The sequence below is a fragment of the Triturus cristatus genome, chromosome 5_2 (assembly GCF_964204655.1).
Source record: "Triturus cristatus chromosome 5_2, aTriCri1.1, whole genome shotgun sequence".
Lineage (NCBI taxonomy): Eukaryota > Metazoa > Chordata > Amphibia > Caudata > Salamandridae > Triturus > Triturus cristatus.
This window is the reverse complement of record NC_140588.1, coordinates 618,693,733-618,716,753: the sequence shown is the minus strand read 5'-3', so window position 1 is coordinate 618,716,753 and position 23,021 is coordinate 618,693,733. Positions and strand designations below refer to the sequence as shown.

The window sequence follows — 23,021 nt, the reverse complement described above, 5'->3', positions numbered from 1 at the left end:
ATAGCTGGTTTGCTGGGTCGCTGGTTCACTTCTTTTGTATGCTCCTATTGGGTTCCTGTTGTGCTCCTATTGTGCAGTAATATTAAAGAGGCTGCTCTACTTAATTGACTGTGCTGAGCCTGAGGTAGATGTCCAAGATGACCCTAGATCATGGGGAGACTAGTACAGCGCCACCACTCCCCACCAAGGAGTATTACCCACCAAATTCCACACACTCAGCTCTTTGATGCCTGGCACTCACAGGCTTGTGGACAGAATCCTGGTAAGTGTAGTCGCAGCCACGAGGCACTGGCACAAGGGCCACAGGAGGACACAGCAGAGTGACACAGATGCGATGGCATCATGAGGAATCTCCGCATCTCCGTTCAGTTTTCCTCCTCTGCCCCCGCTCTAGGCCAAGCATCAATCGGCCAAGCCTCTGTCAGTCAAGCCATTGCCCTCATTGTAGGTGGCTTACAGTAGGGGAATTTGGCAGGCAGGAACAGAGGTCAGTCTGACGTGGTCCAATGGTCCGAACCGGACAGCACTGGATCGATGTTTCCTAGCCCTGCCTCCTCACCTCGCTTCCTCGCAGTGTCACTTCCTCGCCTCGCTTCCTCGCAGCGTCATATCTGACCATGATGAGAGCAGAGACAAACCAAAGGGCAAAATCAATGGTATGGGAGTAACTGGAACACTTGACCAATTTTTCACTATTTCTCATTGATGATTATGATATATTACATTTTGGTCACTTCCCTCAACCCTCATAGAGGGAATAGACTTCTGAACTTCAGGTCCAGATAATATGTTGACTTGAGTGTTCAAGTCCATTGACACCAGCCTATTGACCATCCCTTTGCAATGACGTCAGAACGTACAATGGAAGACTCAGTCTCAATTCATTCTCTGTTTTGACCACTTTTGACTGCCTAGTCAAGTTTCCCGTTTCTCCCTGACTTATCACCAGGATTTCTAAATATTGTGTGTTACACAATCTTGCATGCAAATACAAAGCCATCCAGTTTCCTGGATCTTCCAGACTTGCCACCAGGGTAACTAAATATTCTATATATATATATAATTCATACACAATCTTCTATGCAAATATAAAATGATCCAGTTTCCTGGATCTTCTGAATTTACCACCAGGATAACCAAATATTGTATATTGTGGCAGTCAGTGAGATCAAATGAGACTCCTGGCTGGCTCGCCAAATGTTGGAGGAAAATTGGAAACAAAAGTAGACAAGACGCAATTGGCAAAGTAATATAAGTTTACTCAATATACCGCAGAGCAATCATCCATCACCTCTGTGAATGTTGAAAGCTGATTCCAAAGTACTGAACGCAGGCAGTGATATTTATACTGACAAACCACAAGATAAGTACAACTCCAAATGACTTATTGACCTTTAACAGTCTCGGTGATGACATACGGTAACTCTCAGTGTGGGTGTAGGTTCTTAGAATTTAAGCATACAAAAGCATATGTTTATGTGACCACACAGTGCATGGTCATATCTTGCTGAATGCTAACTGGACCAAGCTATCTGATTTTTACTATGTGTGGTATTTACAACGGCATGCACATATTAGTTTACATATGTTCTAGGGCAGGATGTGCACCTAGTGTCTCATCCTGTGTATGTGTTTAAGCATTGGTGTGAGGAACCGCAGTGCTTAGAGGGGAAGCAGGCTCCTATTTGATGGGTACATCTCAGCTCTTTCCAATAGCAGATGAAGATTGTGGTGACCTATTTTGTGCAGTATCTCATATGAACTAAACACAAGATTTTCTGTCAGGTTTGCTGAAACTGAAGTGTGATGTGACCTGTTTGTTTATGCTTAACCCACTGTCTTTCAGCACGTATCTGTTTCCATGTATGGGTCTGTCACTGATTACATAGGTTTGATGCTATTTCTAACCTGAAAGGTCCACATGGGGGGGTCTTAGATCTGTGGGGGTCTCTACACGATGCTTCTCATTCTGCCCTCGATCACTTATCCCTTTAAAGTCAACAGCATTTGTGATGCCATCCTTTGTTGTTCAGAGTAGTGGTGTGATTGCAGGTTTTAAAGCCCTGTGTGATAATACAGTGAGATACAGTGGTGCAGGTCAGTTCAGACAACTGATAACTGCAATGATCATGTGAACATAAGTGTTGCTTGCAAAATATGTGACATGCTTAAGTTATTAGCAGTTAGAGTGGCTCAGGTCTGTAAAGCATCACGAGTACTGACAAATTACTATCATATTTAAAGAAAGGTACATAGTATGGCAGTCATTTTTTCCATTAGGCAATGCATGTGGTATAATTCAGAATACCATGTGAATTATTTGTTTGATTATGCATAATTATGTTCCCAACACCCAAACAAGACCAGAATACCTCCTAACAGGTAAGTCCTCATGTGCATTATGTTGTTCGCAGGTATAGGCTGGGAATATCGAATCCTGAATATCGAGGGGTCACAATATTGTTACAAGAATATTGAGGGATAAAATATTGAAGGGCGAGTTTCTATAAATGTTTTATACCTAACTTCATATATATGCACCTTGGGCTGCGCTCACCACTAGGTAGGTCAGCTGTTCCATTGGAAAAGCGTTTTTTTGTATTGCTAATAACTTTGGCCCTATTTGTCCAGTCTCTATGAAACTTTACGAAATGGTGCTACTTCTTGACTAGTTTGTGCATGTAATGTTTTGAGGTGATCCATCATGTGGGTGCCCAGAACAAAGGGGATGCCAAAATGCAAAATCCACATGCATTTTCCATAGACTTCTTTAGAAAAGGCTACAGCAAAAACTGCTGAACAGAATTGTACCAAATTTACAGGAAGATAGATCTTGGTACGCAGATTGTGCTTTTTGTGATTTGGTGTAAATCTGCTTAGCAGATTTTGAGAAATAAAAAAAATAGATATCTGGACAGTTGGATCCACGAGAGGCTCAAGAGACTCTTGCTGGAGCGCCAATTTACAAATGGAGTGTTCTGATTGTCCCAGGGAGCTTTTTTCCCTTGGGCCAATGTGCTACTGCAGGAGTCAGACTTGTGTGGCAGTGAGCACTCTGATAGGCTGCCAGCAACATCACAAAAATGTTGCTGGACAGCCATTGCAGGACTCAGGGACTTAGTCCCCTGTCCTGAACTTGTGAAAAATAAATATAAGGTGACAGGTTAGGGATACCCTGCCCCCTAGCCCCCATGGGCGGGACCCATAGAAACCACCCCAGGGCGAAAAACAAAAACTAAATCAGCAGAAAATGCCTAAATACCATGGGATTCCTGTGGGATTGTAAAGAAAAATATCGGCCCGGGCAACATTAATTAATTATAGGCCCTGGGGTGGGGGGACATAGGTTTTCCCTCCCTAAGCTATTTAAATGTCCTTGGGAGCCATTATTGGCCTTGGAAAGCCCACCCTTGAGGTGGAAATCTGTATTTTGGGGAGGGGTGTGGTTCTGCCCCCCTCTCCAAGCCTCCCGAGGCCCCAGGGACCCAATGATTCCTTTATTAAAGGGGGGGGGGGGATGGCCCTTAAGATTTTGAATAAAAAAACACAGAAATTCACCAGTTATAGTTAGCATAGCTAACTAAAACTTGCACTTCCACCATGTACTGCTTATGATCTCACATATTACATCACTCATGACATGACATCATTTAAAGTCTCTTTTCTAGGGACTCTGATTTAGTTGCATAACCCCCCATCCTTGGAACACCAAGAGGACACCTTGGGGTACCAAGAATGTAAAATAAGGTCGATTATCACTTTTAGCATACTCATACCACAGAAGTCGAGTTTGCAGTGAATATTACTTTTAAAAGCAGTGCTGCGACACAGGGCTGTTTTTAAAATTACCTCAGGCTCTCAGTAGTGCACACATGCTAGGGCAACAAAGGCTGCTGTCCTCTAAACTGCCATGCCCTATTATATAATAGGGATGTATAGGTAGTTTTTATCCCTTGGCCCTATTATCTACTAGGGACTTATAGGGTAAGTCATGAAAATTACAAGTGTGTCTCAATGTATGTGTTTGTGCTTAACATAGCACTGGCCCTGAGCCTGACTAGCAGACCCCAGGACACAGTCAAAGTCAGCCACTACCAGTTCCATTCAGCATAAAAACAAAGGGGTAAACAGCCCAGAAAGGGTGAGTTTCTAAGAATATTATTCTGAGCTATTTTGCACTTACCTTCATAGCTCTAATGCTCTACCTGTTTTATTTATTTATTTATTTATTTGAAAGGTTTTATATAGCGCTGGCTAGACCCGGGGTTATCAGAGCGCTTTACATGAGTATCAGACCATAGTTGAATGTTACATCGTCACAAAGTTTACACAGTTTTAGAGCATAGCTACATAGTTACATGTTGGGTCGAGACAAACAATAAAGACATATAGGTAAGGGAAAAAGCAGGCAAGGGGAGAGATTCAGGGGAGAGGGGGTAGGAGCAGGGGAAGTAGACAGCGAATGAAGGAGGGAAAGAGGAGGGGGAGAGACATAGCATGAAAGAGGAGGGGGAGGGTGACAGGGGGACAAACCGGTAGACGAGTAATAGCTACGTCCAAAATCCAGTAAGCTGTGATCCCAGGGGAAGTGGTATCATTCCCCCATCTCCGTTGCGAGAGGCTCCCTTTACGCAGTGGATTCTCTCAGAGGGGTCTCTGAGACTCCAAGGCCTATCTACCGGCTCCTTCCCCAAAAAGGGGAGAGGGAGTGCTTTGGCAAAGGGCGCCTTACCATACCTCAACTGAGAGTGGCTCCCTTGGCGCTGTGAACTCTCTCAGAGGGATCACTCGGACTCCAGAGTATAAATATTGAAACTTTCCCCAACAAGGGGAGAAGGAGTGCTTAGTAAAAGGGCACAAGGGACAGGGGGCTAGGCGGCGTAGCAGGCAAGGGGAGAGAATCAGGGGAGAGGGGATAAGAGCAGAGGAAGTAGACAAAGAAAGAAAGAGGGAAAGCGGTGGGGAGGGTGAGAGACAGAGCATGAAGGAGGAGGGGGAGGGTGACGGGGGCACAAACCGGTAGACGAGTAAAAGCCGCATCCAAGGTCCGGTAAGCTGTGATCCCGGGGGAAGTGGTATCATTCCCACATCTCCGCTGCGTGAGGCTCCCTCTACGCAGTTGACTCTCTCAGAGGGGTCTCTGAGACTCCAAGGCCTACCTACAGGATCCTTCCCCAACAAGGGGAGAGGGAGTGCTTTGGCAAGGGGCGCCGTACCATACCTCAACTGTGCGTGGCTCCCTTGACGTTGTGGACTCTCTCAGAAGGGTCACTGAGACTCCAGAGTATGAATATTGGATCTTTCCCCAACAACAACAAGGGGAGAAGGAGTGCTTAGCCAAAGGGCAACAAGGGACAGGGGGCTAGGAGGCGGGTCGAACTGGCAGGTCAACAGAGGGGGAACAAACGGCAAAAGAAAAAAAATCACATTAATTACAGAAAGAAAACAAATTCAATACCAGGGTTAGTTAGCAATCCAGAAAAAGACAGGATCCACCAAAGGCAGGGGTTAGGGAGAACAAAGAGAGGGAGTCAGCGAGTTGAAGAGTCCCACAAGGAAGAGATACAGATAGCAGAAAAGGAAATGTATACGTTGTAGAGTCACTCAGGGGAGAGAATCAAGCGGGAAAGCTCAGAATCACAAAATAGTGATATTAAGTACAAGGCACTCCTACATATACTAGTGGTTAGAGTTGTAACTATGCAAATAGTAAATTCACTCAAGATTCCATTTACACAACGATTAGGCTAAAAACGATTGTATATTACTTATCTACAGAGTGAACGGAGAAATAAGACATCCAAGGGGGTAGAGAGAGGGAGAAGGGGAGATAAGATAGGTGATAGGAGAGACGGGGGGCCTGGGGGGGGAGAAAGAGATAAGGTAGTCCAGCCGAGGAGCAATGACTGAGGGTCAGCAGGATGAAGTCCAACGGACTGAGGGAGAGGACAATAAACAACAAAATGGTGGCTCCATGTCGTGGGTATCGAAGGACAGCCATGATAGGAAAATCGGACGGGCATCGAAGTTCTTCGCATGTAGATCATGTTGAGTCTGTCCAATGTCAGGCTGGGTAGGTGACAGCTGAAGGGAAAGTCAACAGCTCATCTCCTCTATAGCTAACAAAGTGGCTCCACCGGGCATCGGCCAAAAAAAGTTACGTCTCTAAGGTCATTGGCAAGATTCACAGGTTCCATGTCCTGATGGGTGAGCCGGATGAGGGGGGCAGGTGGGGATAATTAGCGTGGTCTGGTCGGTGTCCACTATGGGAGCTGTCGTACTCATACAATCCTGGAGTTTACAACTTCAGCAGGTAAGGAGTTCAGGCTGGCTGTTTCATGAAAGCCCATAGAGGAAGTAGCCATCTCCCACTCTGCGGTGATGGGGCAAACTAAGATAGCCACTGTGTGGAATACATGAGGAGGAACCCATTCCAAGATGGCCGCCACCAGCTGGGAATGGACCAGTCCCATTTCACATTCCATGGCATCCCGTACTTAGTGCTCAAGGAAGGGGGAGCCCTTCATCAACTTCCGAGGGAGAGGGCCAAAATGGATGATAGCCTCACCAAGACGCTAGTAGAGGTTCACAAAATGGGCGCTCATCTTGTAGTCAACTGAACTCAGGGGCAACCTTGCGTGCTAGGGCAGGAACATGGAAAGATCTGTAGCTATAAGCAAAAACTTTCACCACACTTGACACAGGCAGGAGGAGACGGCAGCCGGAGGAGTCACACGGACCGCAGGCGAGCAATGCCCATGCACGCATCAATCCAAAGCATTCACCTGATCTCAGAGCAATGTGTAAAAAAGAAGCTTAGATTGTGTCATCAGTAATGTCATCAATTATGTCATTTGAGTTGTCACCAGTGATGTCAGAAAAGATGTCATTTGAGATGTCATAAGTGATGTCATAAATGATGTCATAGAACATTAAATGAGTGATCTAATATGTGAAGTCATAAGCAGTGAAAGGCAGTGGCACAAGTTATATTTATCTATCTATCTATCTATCTATCTATCTATCTATCTATCTATCTATCTATCTATCTATCTATCTATCTATCTATATATATCTTCAAGCTATGCAGATGTGGAGTACGGAACAGTAAATCCTTTCTTCCCTCTGTGCACTTACCTTTTGATGTTTTGTCCCTCGATATTGCTGTAATGATATTCTGTCTCAACGGTATTTCCTACTGCAGTCCTCTTCGCATGAGATACTCGAACTGAGACGACCTGGTGAAAGGGAATGTACATGAACGCAGATGTCAGCAGGCAACACTTGCTGACCCATCCAGGAGAGCTGTAAAGTCAAATCACAGCAGCATTAAACTTGATATCACCCTTATGGGTAATGTCAAGACAAAGGTGTTGGCAGACAGCGTAAAATGGACTTGTAATAGGTTTGCATCAAGAAACACCCATCTCAGAAACGTTGCTGTTTGGCCTTCAATTACATTTGTCTGGACCCCACTCTTTCAGGAGCAAGATTAACTATACAACATTACTCCAAAATGTCTACCAGATACCCAAATATGCCAGCAACTGAAGCGTCCGACTCCGGCTAACCACAATCGTAATAATAAACAAAGTAACTCTTTCTTGGAGACTTATTCTGTAACAAATACAGTTTCAAAGCCCTTGTCGTACAAGGTTCAAAACGACTAGTTCTTATTATATTCGTATACAAAGTAACTAATACGGTAAAGTAATTAGGTTGCTGCAAAGCTTCAGTACTTCTCTGGGAAAGGTTTGTGTTTTCACGGTTCCTCAGTGTTCTGTCTTGGACCACAGTTAGGATCTGTTGTCTGTTCGTGTGTCAAATGACTGGTCTCGTAAGTTTATGTAGTATCTTCATGTAAGATAAATACTGTTCTCCAGTATCTTGTAAATAGCTGCTCAGCCAGTGTGAGAGTTCCATGTGGAATGTTGACGTGACTGGAATGTTGGAGGTTGGTGTGGTGTGAGACAGTTAGGAGAGGATGGGCTGAGCAGCCAGCAGGCTGCTCCTGGTGGGGCTATACTATGGACTTTACATCTTAATAAATAACCTAAAGATATATACTGGCTACGTCTGCTGTGTCACATCAACCTATGGAACCAGGTCACTTCAGTTTACTTTTCCCATTTCCTTCTTTATTTTCGATAAGTCAAGGCAGGCTGCTTTTTTAATGATTCTTTTTTGGGCGTTTTCCAAAAACGAATTTGTTCTAAACCCTGCTTACGCTTTTTACCGTCCAATACAGGTAGGTAGAGATAGGTAAAGTGCCACTAAGTAATCTGTTTCTTTTTTCTCCTCTTCCTCTCATTGCTTTTTGTGCTCTAGTTGTTCAAGGATGAGCTTTCTCCGATGAAAGATGGGGTGAAACTCGTCAATGACCTCGCCCACCAGCTTGCCATCTCAGACGTCCACCTGTCCATGGATAATGCACGGGCATTGGAGCAAATCAACACCCGCTGGAAACAACTGCAGGTAAGAGGGATCCTGTTTGGTAGAGCGTGATAGAAATCATAGACTTACAGTACATCTGTAAAAGCAGCATCATTGTTGTGTGAAAGCATGGTGACCCACACGTAACATGTCAGGTGAGTAAAATTCACCTATCTGTGTTTTAATTTCATGCCTCCTCCGCAAACTGGGCTTTGTGTTGGGGGAATGCCTTGGTAGTATGGTGCTCTCTGAAACCCACCAATGAGGATACATTTCTCAAGTGGACACTTCCTCATTAGCATGGTTGTGTGCCCAAATTGCTTCTATTTTGCTTCTGCAAAGGCTCGTGTTACAGAAGAAAACATGGGGTCAAGCAGGCCACTACATTTGCCTCTTAATATCCTTAGAGCGGTGGAGATTTAGTTCCATAACCCCTAGAAGGGGTGTTGTGAAGTGGCATTAAGTTTGCACCCAGAAACCATTCCACCCAATGAGGGAGTCTTCATGGCCCTTTGTAAATATGATCTGCAAACTGTAGCACATAGACACTGTAAATGTTTGTCCGATCTAAAGTAAATTGAACAACATCCTTTCACTCAGAAAACTCAGCATTACTCTACGGGATAAAGCTTCCACAACAGAACTTAATCCATCGAACTGGACAGGGCTGTACAGGGTGACAGTGTGAGGAAATACTTTTGAAAATTCTGGTTTGCTTGTGTTTATTTCTAACAATTTACGAGCTTATGGGGTCTGAAATGTATTTTGAGAAATGAAAGGAGCACTAAAGATAGGTTGCGAAAGACAATGGTTGAGAAAGACATTTAAACACTTCGTGAAAATCCATCTAAAACACAACCTTTAATCTAAAACTTTGCAGCGTAGTCATATTTTGATTATTTTTTCCAGAAGTTGAACTTGTTTGTTCAAGAATTTGCCTGCCCGAGATATCTAAGGACTATCTAGCCACATTTAATGGTGCAATATTTGTATTATGGCAGTATTCCAGAATGTATGGATCTTGGATGCCTGCTTAAAGTATGGGATATATATTTATTTTACTGCGTAATGTGTTGAAAAGAACAGCCTGCCTTTGTGGACCATAAAAAGGTCATTTTTCAGAGGGCCATGGTAATCTCGATTTGGGTTCAAATTGGAATCCATGGCTGATTCAGAGTTACAATTAGTGCGAAAATATTGCTCAGCTTGGAGGAGGTTCGCAGCTCAGAACGGAAATACAATTTGTAATATTAGCTCATTATCCCCCATTTCCGGGTGTGACCCCACAGTATAGGTATTAATATCGCATCTAATAAATACCACCTGCTACAGTATCAGTGTTTATCCGCTGCTGTATGATGTCCCAAAACACAGGGGCTCCCTTAATGAGACACAAAGTATTTTGAATTCTAATCTCTCTTAAATCTTTCAGTGCATGTTTAAGTTGGTCACAATTGCTGCATTTCCTCAACATTCTGCATTAGCATCATCCCAATATTTTGACTGCTGTGCCTTCTTTTCGTATTTGTGCTTTCAACTTCAACTACTGGGGACTCATTACAGGTGCCGTGTGCAGTGCATGGTAATTCAACTACACCTGGAGATACTGATATTACTGTTGAGAGGTTGGAGGCGCTGGGCATTACAAGTGGGGCCTTGAGAGTACCTCGAGAAATGAGCAGTTAATGAAGGATTGTTTGCCAATCCTCTTTCTCCTGGTTATTCTTCATTTCATTCTCACTATTTCACCTGGAGATTTGTGGTGTCCCACAGACTTTATAATTCGGATTACGCCAATAAGTCCCATTACCAGACCCATTGGAAATATAGCAGGACCAGCAAGAAAGGCCTTTCTGAAAAAGGACACATTTCTGTCTCATATATCCATATAAAATTAATGCTCCAACGCCTCCATGGAAGGATGTGAGTGTACTGTAGAGCATGCTGACAGACAGCAGCATAGCATTCCTAAATATTATGTGTACATATGTGTCGCTAAACCTCCACTGGGAAGGAAAGGTTTTGATGTCTTGCGCTATGAGCACTACATTTAAAAATGGGAAGAACAACAAGCACCAGAATTAAAAACAAGCATTGGCAAAGCCTATAGGTCTGGACTTTGCAAGCATGCAACATTCATTTATTGCTTGTATTTTTTTATTTTGCAAACAAACACAATATGCCAACAAAATATGTGGCACTGTTAGAAATGGGGCTCCCTAGTTGGCAATGGTTTGCACTTTTATCCAAGTAGGGGGGATACACTACTGAAATAACCCCTGCTCACCCCCTTGGTAGCTTGGCACAAGCAGTCAGGCTTATCTCAGCGGCAGTGTGTAAAGCATTTGCACATAACCAACCATAATACAGTGAAAACACTACAAAGGGATAACATACCAGTTTAGAAAAATATCCAATTCAATTCAATTCAAAATGCTTTATTCGGTATGTACAAGTACAACCATATAGCAACATACATCAAAACAGTAAAGAATCAAATTTATGAAAGTTAAATAATGAAACATTTAAAATTACATCACTATCCATGCCAATATTGTTAAATCAGTAATATATCACTTTGTGTACAGGGTTAAATTTAATCATTAGGTACATTCTAGTAGTAATTGTTAAGGGGGGAGTTAATTCAGTTTAGACATTTTAGCAGCAGTTTGTTTGTAATAAAAGTTTGTGCAAATGCCAATGCAAAAATAAATACACAACAACAATGTAATTTAACAGTAAATCACCAATAGTCATAAAACATAATAGCCAACGGGTGAACGGGGATAACGAAAGGAGGGAATCATATAATAATTGATTTCCTGTGCCAGGTACATTTTAAAATATAGGTGGCCACGCGATAGCACACATTCGGGGAAGCTAAATCAAACAACAATTGTATTGCGGCTCTTGTGTTGTATATCTTATATTCTAAAAATAGTTGCTTCAAATAAAACTTTCTAAAACCAGTATAAAAATTACAAAAGAGTAAAAAGTGACAGATGCTCTGTTTAGATTTCCCATCGCATGGGCACAGACATAACCCGGGTTTTTTTACAGTTGGGAAAGCCACCAAATGGTGGACTATTCCCAACCTCAGGCGTGCTAGAACGAAGCGATGAGAATTAATACTAACAAATGTAAGATAGGGTGGGAGACTTGTACTAAGGTTGTACTCCAAATATAATTTGAATGTACTTTGCATTGCATACTCCTTCGTTCTGGTCCCTTTTGCATGGTCCAAATAGGTGGTTTTAAGGTTACGCTTTGTTAAAACCGATGCTGTTAAAATATCTTTAAAAATATCCTGGCCAAAGAGAGTCTTATACCAGGAGTGAATATGTTCTAGCCAGGGGATTTTCGAATGCCAATCTAGTTTAATACAGTCCAAAATTACTTCCTGGGTAAACCTAGTTTCTTCTTTGGCCCATATGGACCGCCATAGGGACAAGGGACGCAATGCAATCAGATCAGCGACATAATTTATGCCTAGCTCTCTGTGGGTAATCTCGTTTGAGGCAGAAGCGGGGAGGCATAATAATCGTTTCAGGTACTTATTTTCCTCTTGCTGGATGGACAAAGCAATCTGACGATTATATCCCCATATTCCTGCTCCATACAAGGCAGAGGACATACACCTTGAATTATAGATGGAAATCATTTCTCGGATCCTGCGACCCCCCAATTTGGAGGCGAATCTGAAGATGCAATTTGTATTTCTGGTCATCTTCAGACCAACACAGGATTGCTCGTTTACCCATCTCCCATCACCTGAAAAGGTAATACCTAAGTAGCAGAAATGTCGGACTGCCTCAAGTTTATCCCCATCTAAAAAGAATGACTTGTTTTTCAATATTTTCTTACCACAAGTCATAGTCATAGTCTTACCCTTGTTAATTTTAAGCTTTCTGCCCTGAATAAAAATATGAAACTTCTCAATTAACTTTTGCAACCCATTCGCAGTCCTGGAAATCAGGACCGCGTCGTCCGCATATAATAGGACGGGTATTTGCTTTCCATTAATGATGGGAGCATCAGCATAAGATTCTTGTAAAAATTGATCAACCTGATTTATAAAAAGTGAGAATAAAAGGGGGGCAAGCACGCACCCTTGTCGGATCCCTCTACCAATTTTAAAAAGGGGGGTGCATTCACCATTTGTTCCGAATCTAACCTTACTTGAAAGGTTACTATACATTCTGGCTGGATGATTTCAGGTGGTGCGCCCATGTCAAGTAGTACTGGCCAGAGCAGTGCGTGTTCCACTAAATCAAATGCAGAACTTAGATCGGCAAAGCACATAAACAAATTCCCCTCCTTGGCTTTAGTGTACTTGCCGATGATAAGTTCAAGGTTCACGCACTGCTCCATAGTTCCTAGACCCCTTCGGAACCCAAACTGAACAGGCGAAAGAACATTATTGTCCTCGGCCCAGGTCTCTAGTCTCACCAGAAGTATACGACTCAAAATCTTTAACGACGAGTCTAAAAGTGAAATTGGGCGATAATTTCGTGCTTCGGCCCTAGAGCCCTTTTTGAAAAGTGGTACTAAGATGGATTGACCCCATGAGGTTGGTAACTCGTCCTCGATTGCTGCATTAAAATAACGGGTTAAAATGGGGGCCCATAGAACAATTTCAGATTTGAAAAAGTCCACGGGGACCCCATCTGGACCCGGGGCTTTCCCCCCCTTACTCTTTTCAATTGCCACAGTCACCTCACTTAGAGTCACCGAGAACAGTAATTTCTCCCATTTAAAACAGGTTGGAGTATCAGTTAAGACATTAGAATTAAGAACAGAAGTAAAATCAGAGGTAAAATCAGAATTAAAAATCCCAGTGAAGTGAGCTATCCAGGCCTGACAACTGACATGCGAGGTTAGTTCAGGGACATTGTCATTCTTCAGGAATGGACTATTTATGGTGTCCCAAAAAAGTTTATGATCTTTAGTATCTGCAGCCAGATCTAATTTGTCCCATGCCACATCCTGCAATTCCTTCTTCCTAATAGAAAGTGCAGTTTTATAGTTATGGCGTTCTTCCCTGATCTTACCAACATCTCTAGGAGTGGCATCAAGTGAGGTTTTTAACCTTTTTAATGACTGAGCACAATGGTCATCAAACCACACCGCCTTAACTTTCCTTGGATTCCGAGGTTTGTGTGTCAGGGATTTCTCAATGGTTTTTGAAATAATTAGGAATTTGGATAACAGAATTCGTGGGCATGGGTCCAGCAATAAACAATACTCGACCTCTCCATAACAGTTTGTGATCACATTGGCAACAAGTTTAGTGGGGTCAACTTTTGTCCATTTCACTCTCATCCCATTCGGTCTTTCTGCAACAATATCCTGAATTGGTTGACCAAAGGTATTCCTTTTGATTCCCCAACCTAATAGTTCAACGGTTACACTGTTGTGATCACTGACCTCTTGTTCAATCACCCAAACATTGATATAAGCTACAGAGCAAGATATCATAATATGATCAATAAATGATTGGCTGTTCCTCCCATGAAATGTCGGACATCTAACATTGTTTTTGTTCTTATTACATTCTAGGAGGTCCAGGTCATATTTGGCCAATAGGTTATTCAGGGCACTACCATAGTTGTTATGCGGGAAATGATTATATACACTTGTTGCTTCCCTTCCCGAGTACTCCTCCCTATGGCCACACACCCCCTTGAGTGCATAAGTACATGATTTAATGTTAAAATCTCCCACCCATATGATGGCAGCAGGTTTGGGTGTACTCAATAAAAAGGCATCAATGGCCTGCTCTATGTCAGAAATAAACTTTCCCTGTTTGTGCCCGGCAATGTTGTTATAAAAGTTCACTATTATTAAGTCTCTGTATCCACTATGGATCATACGCAGAACCGAGGCATGTTCACCTAGAACTACATGATCACTAGCACAGAACTCAGTCAGTGCAGTGGATATCAGGGTCACGAGTCCACCCTTGGCTCGACCGGCTTGGGATGCCACAGCCTGCACGTTAAAGGAAGTATAGCCCTCAACATGTACTTCAGCCCTATCCCAAGTTTCTTGCAGGCAAATAATATCATAACCTTGTTTGATAAAGTCAGCCCATATAGGGGTATTTACCTTAGAGGCTAGCCCGGCTATATTCCACGTAATAGCCCTAAGGTTCTCTTCTAAGGCTACTTGGGATGAGTTAATAACTATTGTGGCCGATGGAATAGTTGAATTTATCATGCGTTTTTCGGCAGTACATATGGTGGTATCTAACACAGTTGGGTCATTAGAAGTTCTTATAGTAATATTTTCCACATCCTGGAGAGACCCATCACTGCTTTGAGGGTCATCGACCACATTGAGTAACACAGTAACGTTCCCCACAACTCCACCTCCAATTTGACTCTCCCTCTTCCCCTGCCCGCACTGTAATTTTCAATCACAATCATCCATGCTGGAAAAAACATCAAACCTGTTCCCTAATTCTAAAGGTATAAAAGGCCTCAGGTGCTCCATTCTCCGAATGTTGTTATTCCTGTGGCCACTAAAGGGAACCATATTCCAACCTTGGTGATCGATTCGCTGATTTGATGCATAAAGGGCAGTGGGGTCATTTGTATAAACTGAATGATTTTTCCTTACATAGGATGTGGGGAAAACCAAGGACCTGGGATAAAAATAGGTCAAAGATCGAGGGTGAATTTGGCTATTACCATTGCCCAGGGGCCAGTTCAATATAAGAGCTACCGCTTCTGGGTCTCTGAAATTAATCAGAACTATATCACCATCGACGTCTTTATTCCTTCCACCAAGCCATGGGAGACGTCTTACATGCAATATCTCACCGTTTACTTTCCTATTTATAGGTCTATATGTTCTTAACCAGTGGATAATTTTATTTTTTAGCTGGGCGTAATCCTCACTCTTATTATCAGCTAAAACAGGAACCCCAGTCAACACCACCACTAAGGGTGCAGCTTCTGGGGGTAAATCAACCCGAAGACCATGAATCCCAGGGACCCCCTCCAACCTAGGGTTATCCCGCGCCTGGACAGTACTCCCTACTGGGGCAATACTGGCTTCCTCCACCAAATCCATAACGGGCTTACTAACTAAATGTTCCTTATGCAACAAAGGTCCATTTCTGCCCTGATCCGGGGCTAGGTGGCCCACAGTCTGCATTACATTCCTACTGAGATCAGGAAGTTCCCTAGGTGGATTTATAAGGGGGGCTCCAGCCTGTTTACTAGTGCCATCCGTTGTAACCTTACCTACAACGGCCATATTTCTCAATGTAGATTCGATGTTCTCTAGCCTATACTCCAGCTTCCTTAAGGTGTCAGTAATGGGTAAAAGGAGAATACTAATCATGTCCCCCAGTTGGGGTAAAAAATCCAAGGGAATAGGCGCCTGTGGAATATCTACAGCTGATAGAGCAGGCACTGGGGGGGTCACAGCAGGGTTCACAGCCATTAAACAGGTACTAATGGCCGCCGTCTGGCTATGATCTGGCCCAATTAAAGACCCTGAAACAGACCCATTAGAAAGATAGTGGCCAAATTCAGAATGCTGTGTCCTGGGGCCATTGATCACCCCCACCCTACGCCTTTTTTTCCTGGGAGGGGGGCCGTGAATAATCCCCTTTTTCGGGTTCTTAGCCTTTTTTCCTACCCCCCGTCCCACGAGCCGCGTATTAAGAGTTTTAGAATGACTTATGGCATGTGGGGGGGAGAATCGCTGATAACCTGAACACTAGGGACACAGTTTGTGGGCGAACAGTCACGTAACAATAGCGGAACACCCTCTTGCGAGAGGGGGGTGTCGGTTACACCCTTACTACCACTATCGACAACAGGAATGTTTGGGGAAGCAACCTCTGGAGCTCTACGTTTCATGTTTTCAATAGAGCGACGACGTTCTAGTCTGCGCTCCTCCAAGGTAGTGTCCAGCTCCTTATCCGTTATGAGAGGTTTTTTAAAATATCTATCAAGTGGGCCATTTACCACTGGCCTTGGTTTCTCCCCAGGCATAACATTCTCACTAGAAGCCATGGCAAAATTTAAAAGAAGAAGAAGAAACTCCCAATTACCACGATGCAGCAGAGTCACTCCTGGCCCAGCCCAGCCTCGATCGGCCTCGGAGGGTCTCAGAGGGTCCGCCCTTAGTCCGGGCTTTGTCCCGGGTGATGTCCCGCACACGCGTCCCGCTGACGCGTAATACCTTCAGGTCTTATACTGGCTGTGGATAGAGGGGGCGGAGTCGCGGGAAGAGGCGGCAGGTGTGCTAGATGGAGCACGCACAGCCTGCTGGTCCTCGCAGTCCCTTCCTCCAGTACAGCAGCTCCCCGGTCAGATTCCAATGCCCAACGAATGAAGCCAATGCCGTGCGATGCTCCAGAAGGCTGCAGGCAACAAAGGTCAAGTACTCCTTTGCGAGCGGCTCCCGCGAAGCGGGGGCCGCGAGGAGTTTTCAGCGGTCTGCAGGGGGCGGGGTCGCGGGAAGAGGTGGCAGGTGTGCTAGATGGAGCACGCACAGCCTGCTGGTCCTCGCAGTCCCTTCCTCCAGTACAGCAGCTCCCCGGTCAGATTCCAATGCCCAACGAATGAAGCCAATGCCGTGCGATGCTCCAGAAGGCTGCAGGCAACACAGGTCAAGTACTCCTTTGCGAGCGGCTCCCGCGAAGCGGGGGCCGCGAGGAGTTTTCAGCGGTCTGCAGGGGGCGGGGTCGCGGGAAGAGGCGGCAGGTGTGCTAGATGGAGCACGCACAGCCTGCTGGTCCTTGCAGTCCCTTCCTCCAGTACAGCAGCTCCCCGGTCAGATTCCAATGCCCAACGAATGAAGCCAATGCCGTGCGATGCTCCAGAAGGCTGCAGGCAACACAGGTCAAGTACTCCTTTGCGAGCGGCTCCCGCGAAGCGGGGGCCGCGAGGAGTTTTCAGCGGTCTGCAGGGGGCGGGGTCGCGGGAAGAGGCGGCAGGTGTGCTAGATGGAGCACGCACAGCCTGCTGGTCCTCGCAGTCCCTTCCTCCAGTACAGCAGCTCCCCGGTCAGATTCCAATGCCCAACGAATGAAGCCAATGCCGTGCGATGCTCCAGAAGGCTGCAGGCAACAAAGGTCAAGTACTCCTTTGCGAGCGGCTCCCGCGAAGCGGGGGCCGCGAGGAGTTTTCAGCGGTCTGCAGGGGGCGGGGTCGCGGGAAGAGGTGGCAGGTGTGCTAGATGGAGCACGCACAGCCTGCTGGTCCTCGCAGTCCCTTCCTCCAGTACAGCAGCTCCCCGGTCAGATTCCAATGCCCAACGAATGAAGCCAATGCCGTGCGATGCTCCAGAAGGCTGCAGGCAACACAGGTCAAGTACTCCTTTGCGAGCGGCTCCCGCGAAGCGGGGGCCGCGAGGAGTTTTCAGCGGTCTGCAGGGGGCGGGGTCGCGGGAAGAGGCGGCAGGTGTGCTAGATGGAGCACGCACAGCCTGCTGGTCCTTGCAGTCCCTTCCTCCAGTACAGCAGCTCCCCGGTCAGATTCCAATGCCCAACGAATGAAGCCAATGCCGTGCGATGCTCCAGAAGGCTGCAGGCAACACAGGTCAAGTACTCCTTTGCGAGCGGCTCCCGCGAAGCGGGGGCCGCGAGGAGTTTTCAGCGGTCTGCAGGGGGCGGGGTCGCGGGAAGAGGCGGCAGGTGTGCTAGATGGAGCACGCACAGCCTGCTGGTCCTCGCAGTCCCTTCCTCCAGTACAGCAGCTCCCCGGTCAGATTCCAATGCCCAACGAATGAAGCCAATGCCGTGCGATGCTCCAGAAGGCTGCAGGCAACACAGGTCAAGTACTCCTTTGCGGCAGAAAAATATCCAATATTTTTATATAATTAAAACAAGACCAAGAACGATTAAAATCCACCATACAGTTGCTAAATATATGCACTTTGCAAAAAGGACCTTCAAATGTGGTTTCTTGAAGTCGATAGCTCCATACGGTGCTAACACGGTACTGAGAACAACAGAATCCAACAGAGTCATCAGACCACGTTGGTCAGAGCTTTGGCTGACTCATAAACAGTACCTTTTCGTTGCAGTCAACACATTGGTGCGAGTCGGTCCTGGCAATCCCTCACGGTTGCTATATGAAGTGAAGCGGTGCAACGTGCGGTGCCCTCAAGGTTCAGTGCCGGCAGCAGCTCAGTGACGCTTGTCCAGCTGCTTCAGGGAGACCAGGGCTGCAATACGGAGTGAAGCGGTGCTTGTTGCGGTGCTGACAGGTGACAGTGCAAACGACAGAGCAGGTTAGCGGAAACTGGCGTTGGTCAGCCCAAAGTTTGGGGGGGACGAGGTGGTGCATTGTGAGACTTACGAGCGGTGCCCACAGCCACGATGCGGTCACTGGTGTCGAGGTCAGCAAGCAGCGACAGCGTCGGTGAGACCAGGGCGGCGTAGTGAAGCGAGGCGCTGCGGAGTTCGGTGACCACAGGTCACGATGCAAGCAGCGGCTCGGTGACAGCGGCGTCGGTCATTGTCTTCAGTGAGACCAGGGTTGCAGTGCAAGATGCGGCGGTGCCCTCTGCAGTGCCTTCTTGACACCGAACCAGCAACATCAGGTGCTGTTCCCCCTCTGTGGCAACTGAAACCACGGTTCCAGGTCTGTGAAGTCTTTGCGGTCCATGAGACTTCAGAACAGGAGGCAAGCTCTACTTCAAGCCCTTGGAGATACTTAGCACAAGTGAAGAAAGTTCAGTTCTGTCCTTTCACTGCTCAAGGCAGAAGCAGCAACTCCATGCCAACCCAACAAAGCAACAACACAGCAAAGGGGCAGTACTCCTCCTGGCAGTTCTTCTAGCTCTTCTTCTTGGCAGGTTCCTTGATTCCAGCGAGTTCTAAAGTTCTGGGGGTTGGGCTCCAATATTTATACTTCATTTCTTTTTGTTTTTTTGGGCAGAGAATATCTGTGCCCAGCCCAAACCAGTTCTGACCTCTCTGGCCCGGCTTCCTTGCAGGAGGTGGAGACAGCATTGTACAAGGCAGACCAAGCCCATTCAGATGCAAGGAAATCTCCTCCCACTACTCTAAAAGCAGCCCAGGTCTATTCAGCCCAGCTCTGACTCATCCAGGAAAGGCAGGACACACCTTGACACCCCCCCCCCCCCTTTGTGGCTGTTTGAAGAAAATGCACATCCTCAGCCCCTGTCACTCCAAAGCCAGACAGTCAATCCACAAACCCAGCAGAGGCACACAGGATGGCTAAGCAAGAAAATACCTCTTTTCTAAAAGTGGTATTTTCAAACACAGAACATAAAAATCATCTTTACTAAAAGATGCATTTTATATATTCTGAGTTCAGGCATACTAAACCCTGTATCTCTATCTTGTCCCAGTGGGAAGATATGTTTATCAGATGTTATAAATAAACTCCCATTCTGTCCTATGGAACCAATAGCCTTTCCATAGTGAAAAACTAAATACACTGTAATTCACTACCAGGACATGGTACACACACCAGTACCTGTCCTACCTTTCACATACACTGCACACTGCCCACAGGGGTACCTTGGGCCTACCTTAGGGGTGAATGACATGTAAAAAAAGGGAAGATTAGGACCTGGCAAGTGGGTGCACTTGCTAGGTCGATGTGGCAGTTACAAACTGCATGCAGGCACTGCAGTAGCAGGTCTGAGACCCCTTTACAGGGCTGCTTGTGTGGGTCGCACAACCAGTGCTGCAGGCCCACTAGCAGCATTTGATTTACAGGCCCTGGCACCCTCAGTGCACTTTACTAGGGACTTACTAGTAAATCAAATATGCCAATCATGAAAACAGCAATCCATATCACAATTTACAGTAGGAACCCCTTGCAGGTTAACGCTGAACAGCAGTGAGAAAGTGTGCAGAGACACTAAACCAGCAAAAATAGAATCAAAACTGGGAGGTCAAAAAGCAAAAAGACAGGGTAAACACGCCAAAAGATACCAGGTCTAACAGGCACCCATAAATATATATATATATAAAAATAAAGAAGTGGGCTAAACCACCAGCCCTGGCACTGTAGTGTGCTCATTTTCAGTCTGCGATGCACCTGTAATCTGGAAATATGCCATCACTCACTGTGCAAAGCAGGCAATGGAAGAAATGGGCTGACCAATTGTCCTATGCTATATGCTGTGGTGGGCAGAAGCAAAATGGAAATGGCACTTGAACACATCAATCGATGAAGAGGGCTGATGGAAAGCCCCAGGATTCATGTATTTTTTTATGAATTCTGTGGAAAACAGAAGACTGATGAAATGTCTCAACTGTTTCTAAGCCTGTCCTAAAAAACAGGGATGAAATGGGGCAGTGTTAAGTATCTGGTGCCCGGTGCCTAAAGACGTTTGCTGGGCAGCTTAGTTTGGAATGTTTATTCTTTGCAGTGCATTTTATTTCCATTTTCTAAATATTTTGAGCCTGTTGCAAAACTAGACCTTGCTCATTATTTAACACATAGATCTAATAATACCCTCAAATGTGTGATCACAGAACACTGCTTCCAATCCAGGTTTTCAGTCACAAAACGTATTAAAAGAATCAGGTTTGTCAATAGGATGGAATGAGATATGTTAAATAATATGTGAACACTAATGGAGTAAATATGGGTCATGGTTGCACACTCTGATAACACATTACCGTGCCACAGGGAAACTTCTTGATCTGATAGTCTCCAATCAGTGAAAACGAGTTCCTGTTGATAATTTCATCCTCTTAATGAGAAATCTATTTTTAAGTAATTTAAAGCAGCAGCTAATTCATTGTCATAGTGCATTGTCTGGAAATATTTCCAACACCACACTTTTATCCATAAATGATAGGCATGCATGCATCTATCATAGTCGCATCTGACGCAGGGACCCAGGACCGGACCACATAATTTACTCTAGGTAAAAGGTATTTAGCAGTTGGAAGCCTCGTGAGTTTCAGAATCGCAAGCTTTGCAACGGCAATATACCTTACTACATGAGGCCCTATATGTTTTATCGCCTATTTCAAACATAAAAACGGTCACTGTGATTTTCTTTTCTTTTCAAATCAGTGTTATTTTTTGCATTTGATATATATATATATATTGTGTCAAGCATTCCAATTTCCTTTGGGACAATGTCTGTGCTATGCAAGAATGAATTTTAAATGAAATACATGAATTAATAATATCGGTGCAACACAGCACATTTTTATTTTACCAATTTGGTTGCAGCTGGGTCTTTGTTTTTATGTTAACACTTTATTACCTGACTGGCCTAGGTATTTCTACATCCTGTGTAACTTTTAAATTATATTTGTTGTTTGTCGTGAGACATGTCAGATGTGACTTAATTGTTTCTTTAATGAAAAGTGAAAAGAATTGTGCCCTTTGACATCTTCAGGAAAAGACTGAGGGCCCTATTCACAAAGGTACACTAAGACCTGCAGTCTAAGTTTCGACTTGAAGTCTAAGGGCCCAATTCACAAAGGTAAACTTAGACCTGAAGGCCAAGCTTACCTTTGTTAATTGGGCCTGAATATGTTTGATATGATAATAACATTTTGTTAAAAGGAACCTGTTAAAACTGGGGGTCTCTAATTGGCAGAGGTAGGTACGTTTGACCAAGTAGGGACCCTTGCTTCTACTCAGGGTAAGGGGACTACACTCCTAAATAACCCTAGCTCACCCCCTTGGTAAAAACACTACAGATGGACACCACACAGGTTTTAAAAAAAATAAGTATTCTTTATATAGACTTAACACAAGATCCAAACAACAAAAATCCAGAATACTGTAATCAAAAATAGACTTAAAGATTGTAGAAATAGCTTAGTTCAAGGTTGATGGTAAATGCAACACGTTTCCCACAAAGGACCTGAAATGCGTAACGTTAAACAAACAAAAGGTTCGCATGGAGGGTGATGCGTCGGTTCCTTGTTTCGGGGGAGGAGATGTGTCTGTTCCTCAGTGCTTGCGCAAAGTAGGCGATGCGTCTGTTCCTTACCCGAGAGGAGGTGATGCGTCGATCTCTTACTGAGTTCCGGTTACGATGCGACAAGATGGCGCCTTGATGTGATACGATGATCCGGTGCGATAAGGTGGCGCCCTTGATGCAATGCGATGATGCGTGCACGCCAGGTGGCTGTGCGGCGAACTCTGTAACTTCTGAGCCACGACAGGCCTGAAGCTTTCCCACTTTTCTTATTTCTTATATTTTTAAAAACCTTATGAACCTAAGAATTGGGACAGTATCTGCCTTGGAAAAAAGCAAGAGGACTTAAAAATGCAAGAACTAACAAGTGCTTCAGGGATTACTGACAAAATGTTTCTTCCTCAGTGGGCTTACCACCTCCTCCAAAAGACTGCCAAGGAGGGAGATGTAGAGAGAGGGAGAAGAGACACCAGAATCTTCCCCCTGCTTCTCAAGCTCTACGATTGATGTGTAACAGTTTAACTTTTAAGACTTGGGCAACAACTGCTTGGTTACCGTCATAAATTGCTACAGTCAGCTGCACTCAGAGCCAAATGTCAGTCTCTTAAAGATTTGTTCTGGGACAAAAGATATTTCTGTGCCTATTCATTTGTTGCCCAGACGCTTGGAATTAAGACACTGAGTAAAGTCAATTGATA

The 23,021-nt window shown here is 44.9% G+C and overlaps 1 protein-coding gene across 2 annotated transcripts in view; it reads left to right on the top strand.

Moving 5' to 3' along the window:
* The window catches only part of DRP2 (dystrophin related protein 2), a 955,857-nt gene that overhangs the window by 725,256 nt on the left and 207,580 nt on the right, over positions 1-23,021 (top strand). For both annotated transcript variants that reach the window (XM_085607714.1, XM_085607715.1), the window contains one exon: positions 8,329-8,475. In XM_085607714.1, the coding sequence (XP_085463840.1) occupies positions 8,329-8,475 (147 nt within the window). The remainder of the gene's footprint in view (positions 1-8,328; positions 8,476-23,021) is intronic.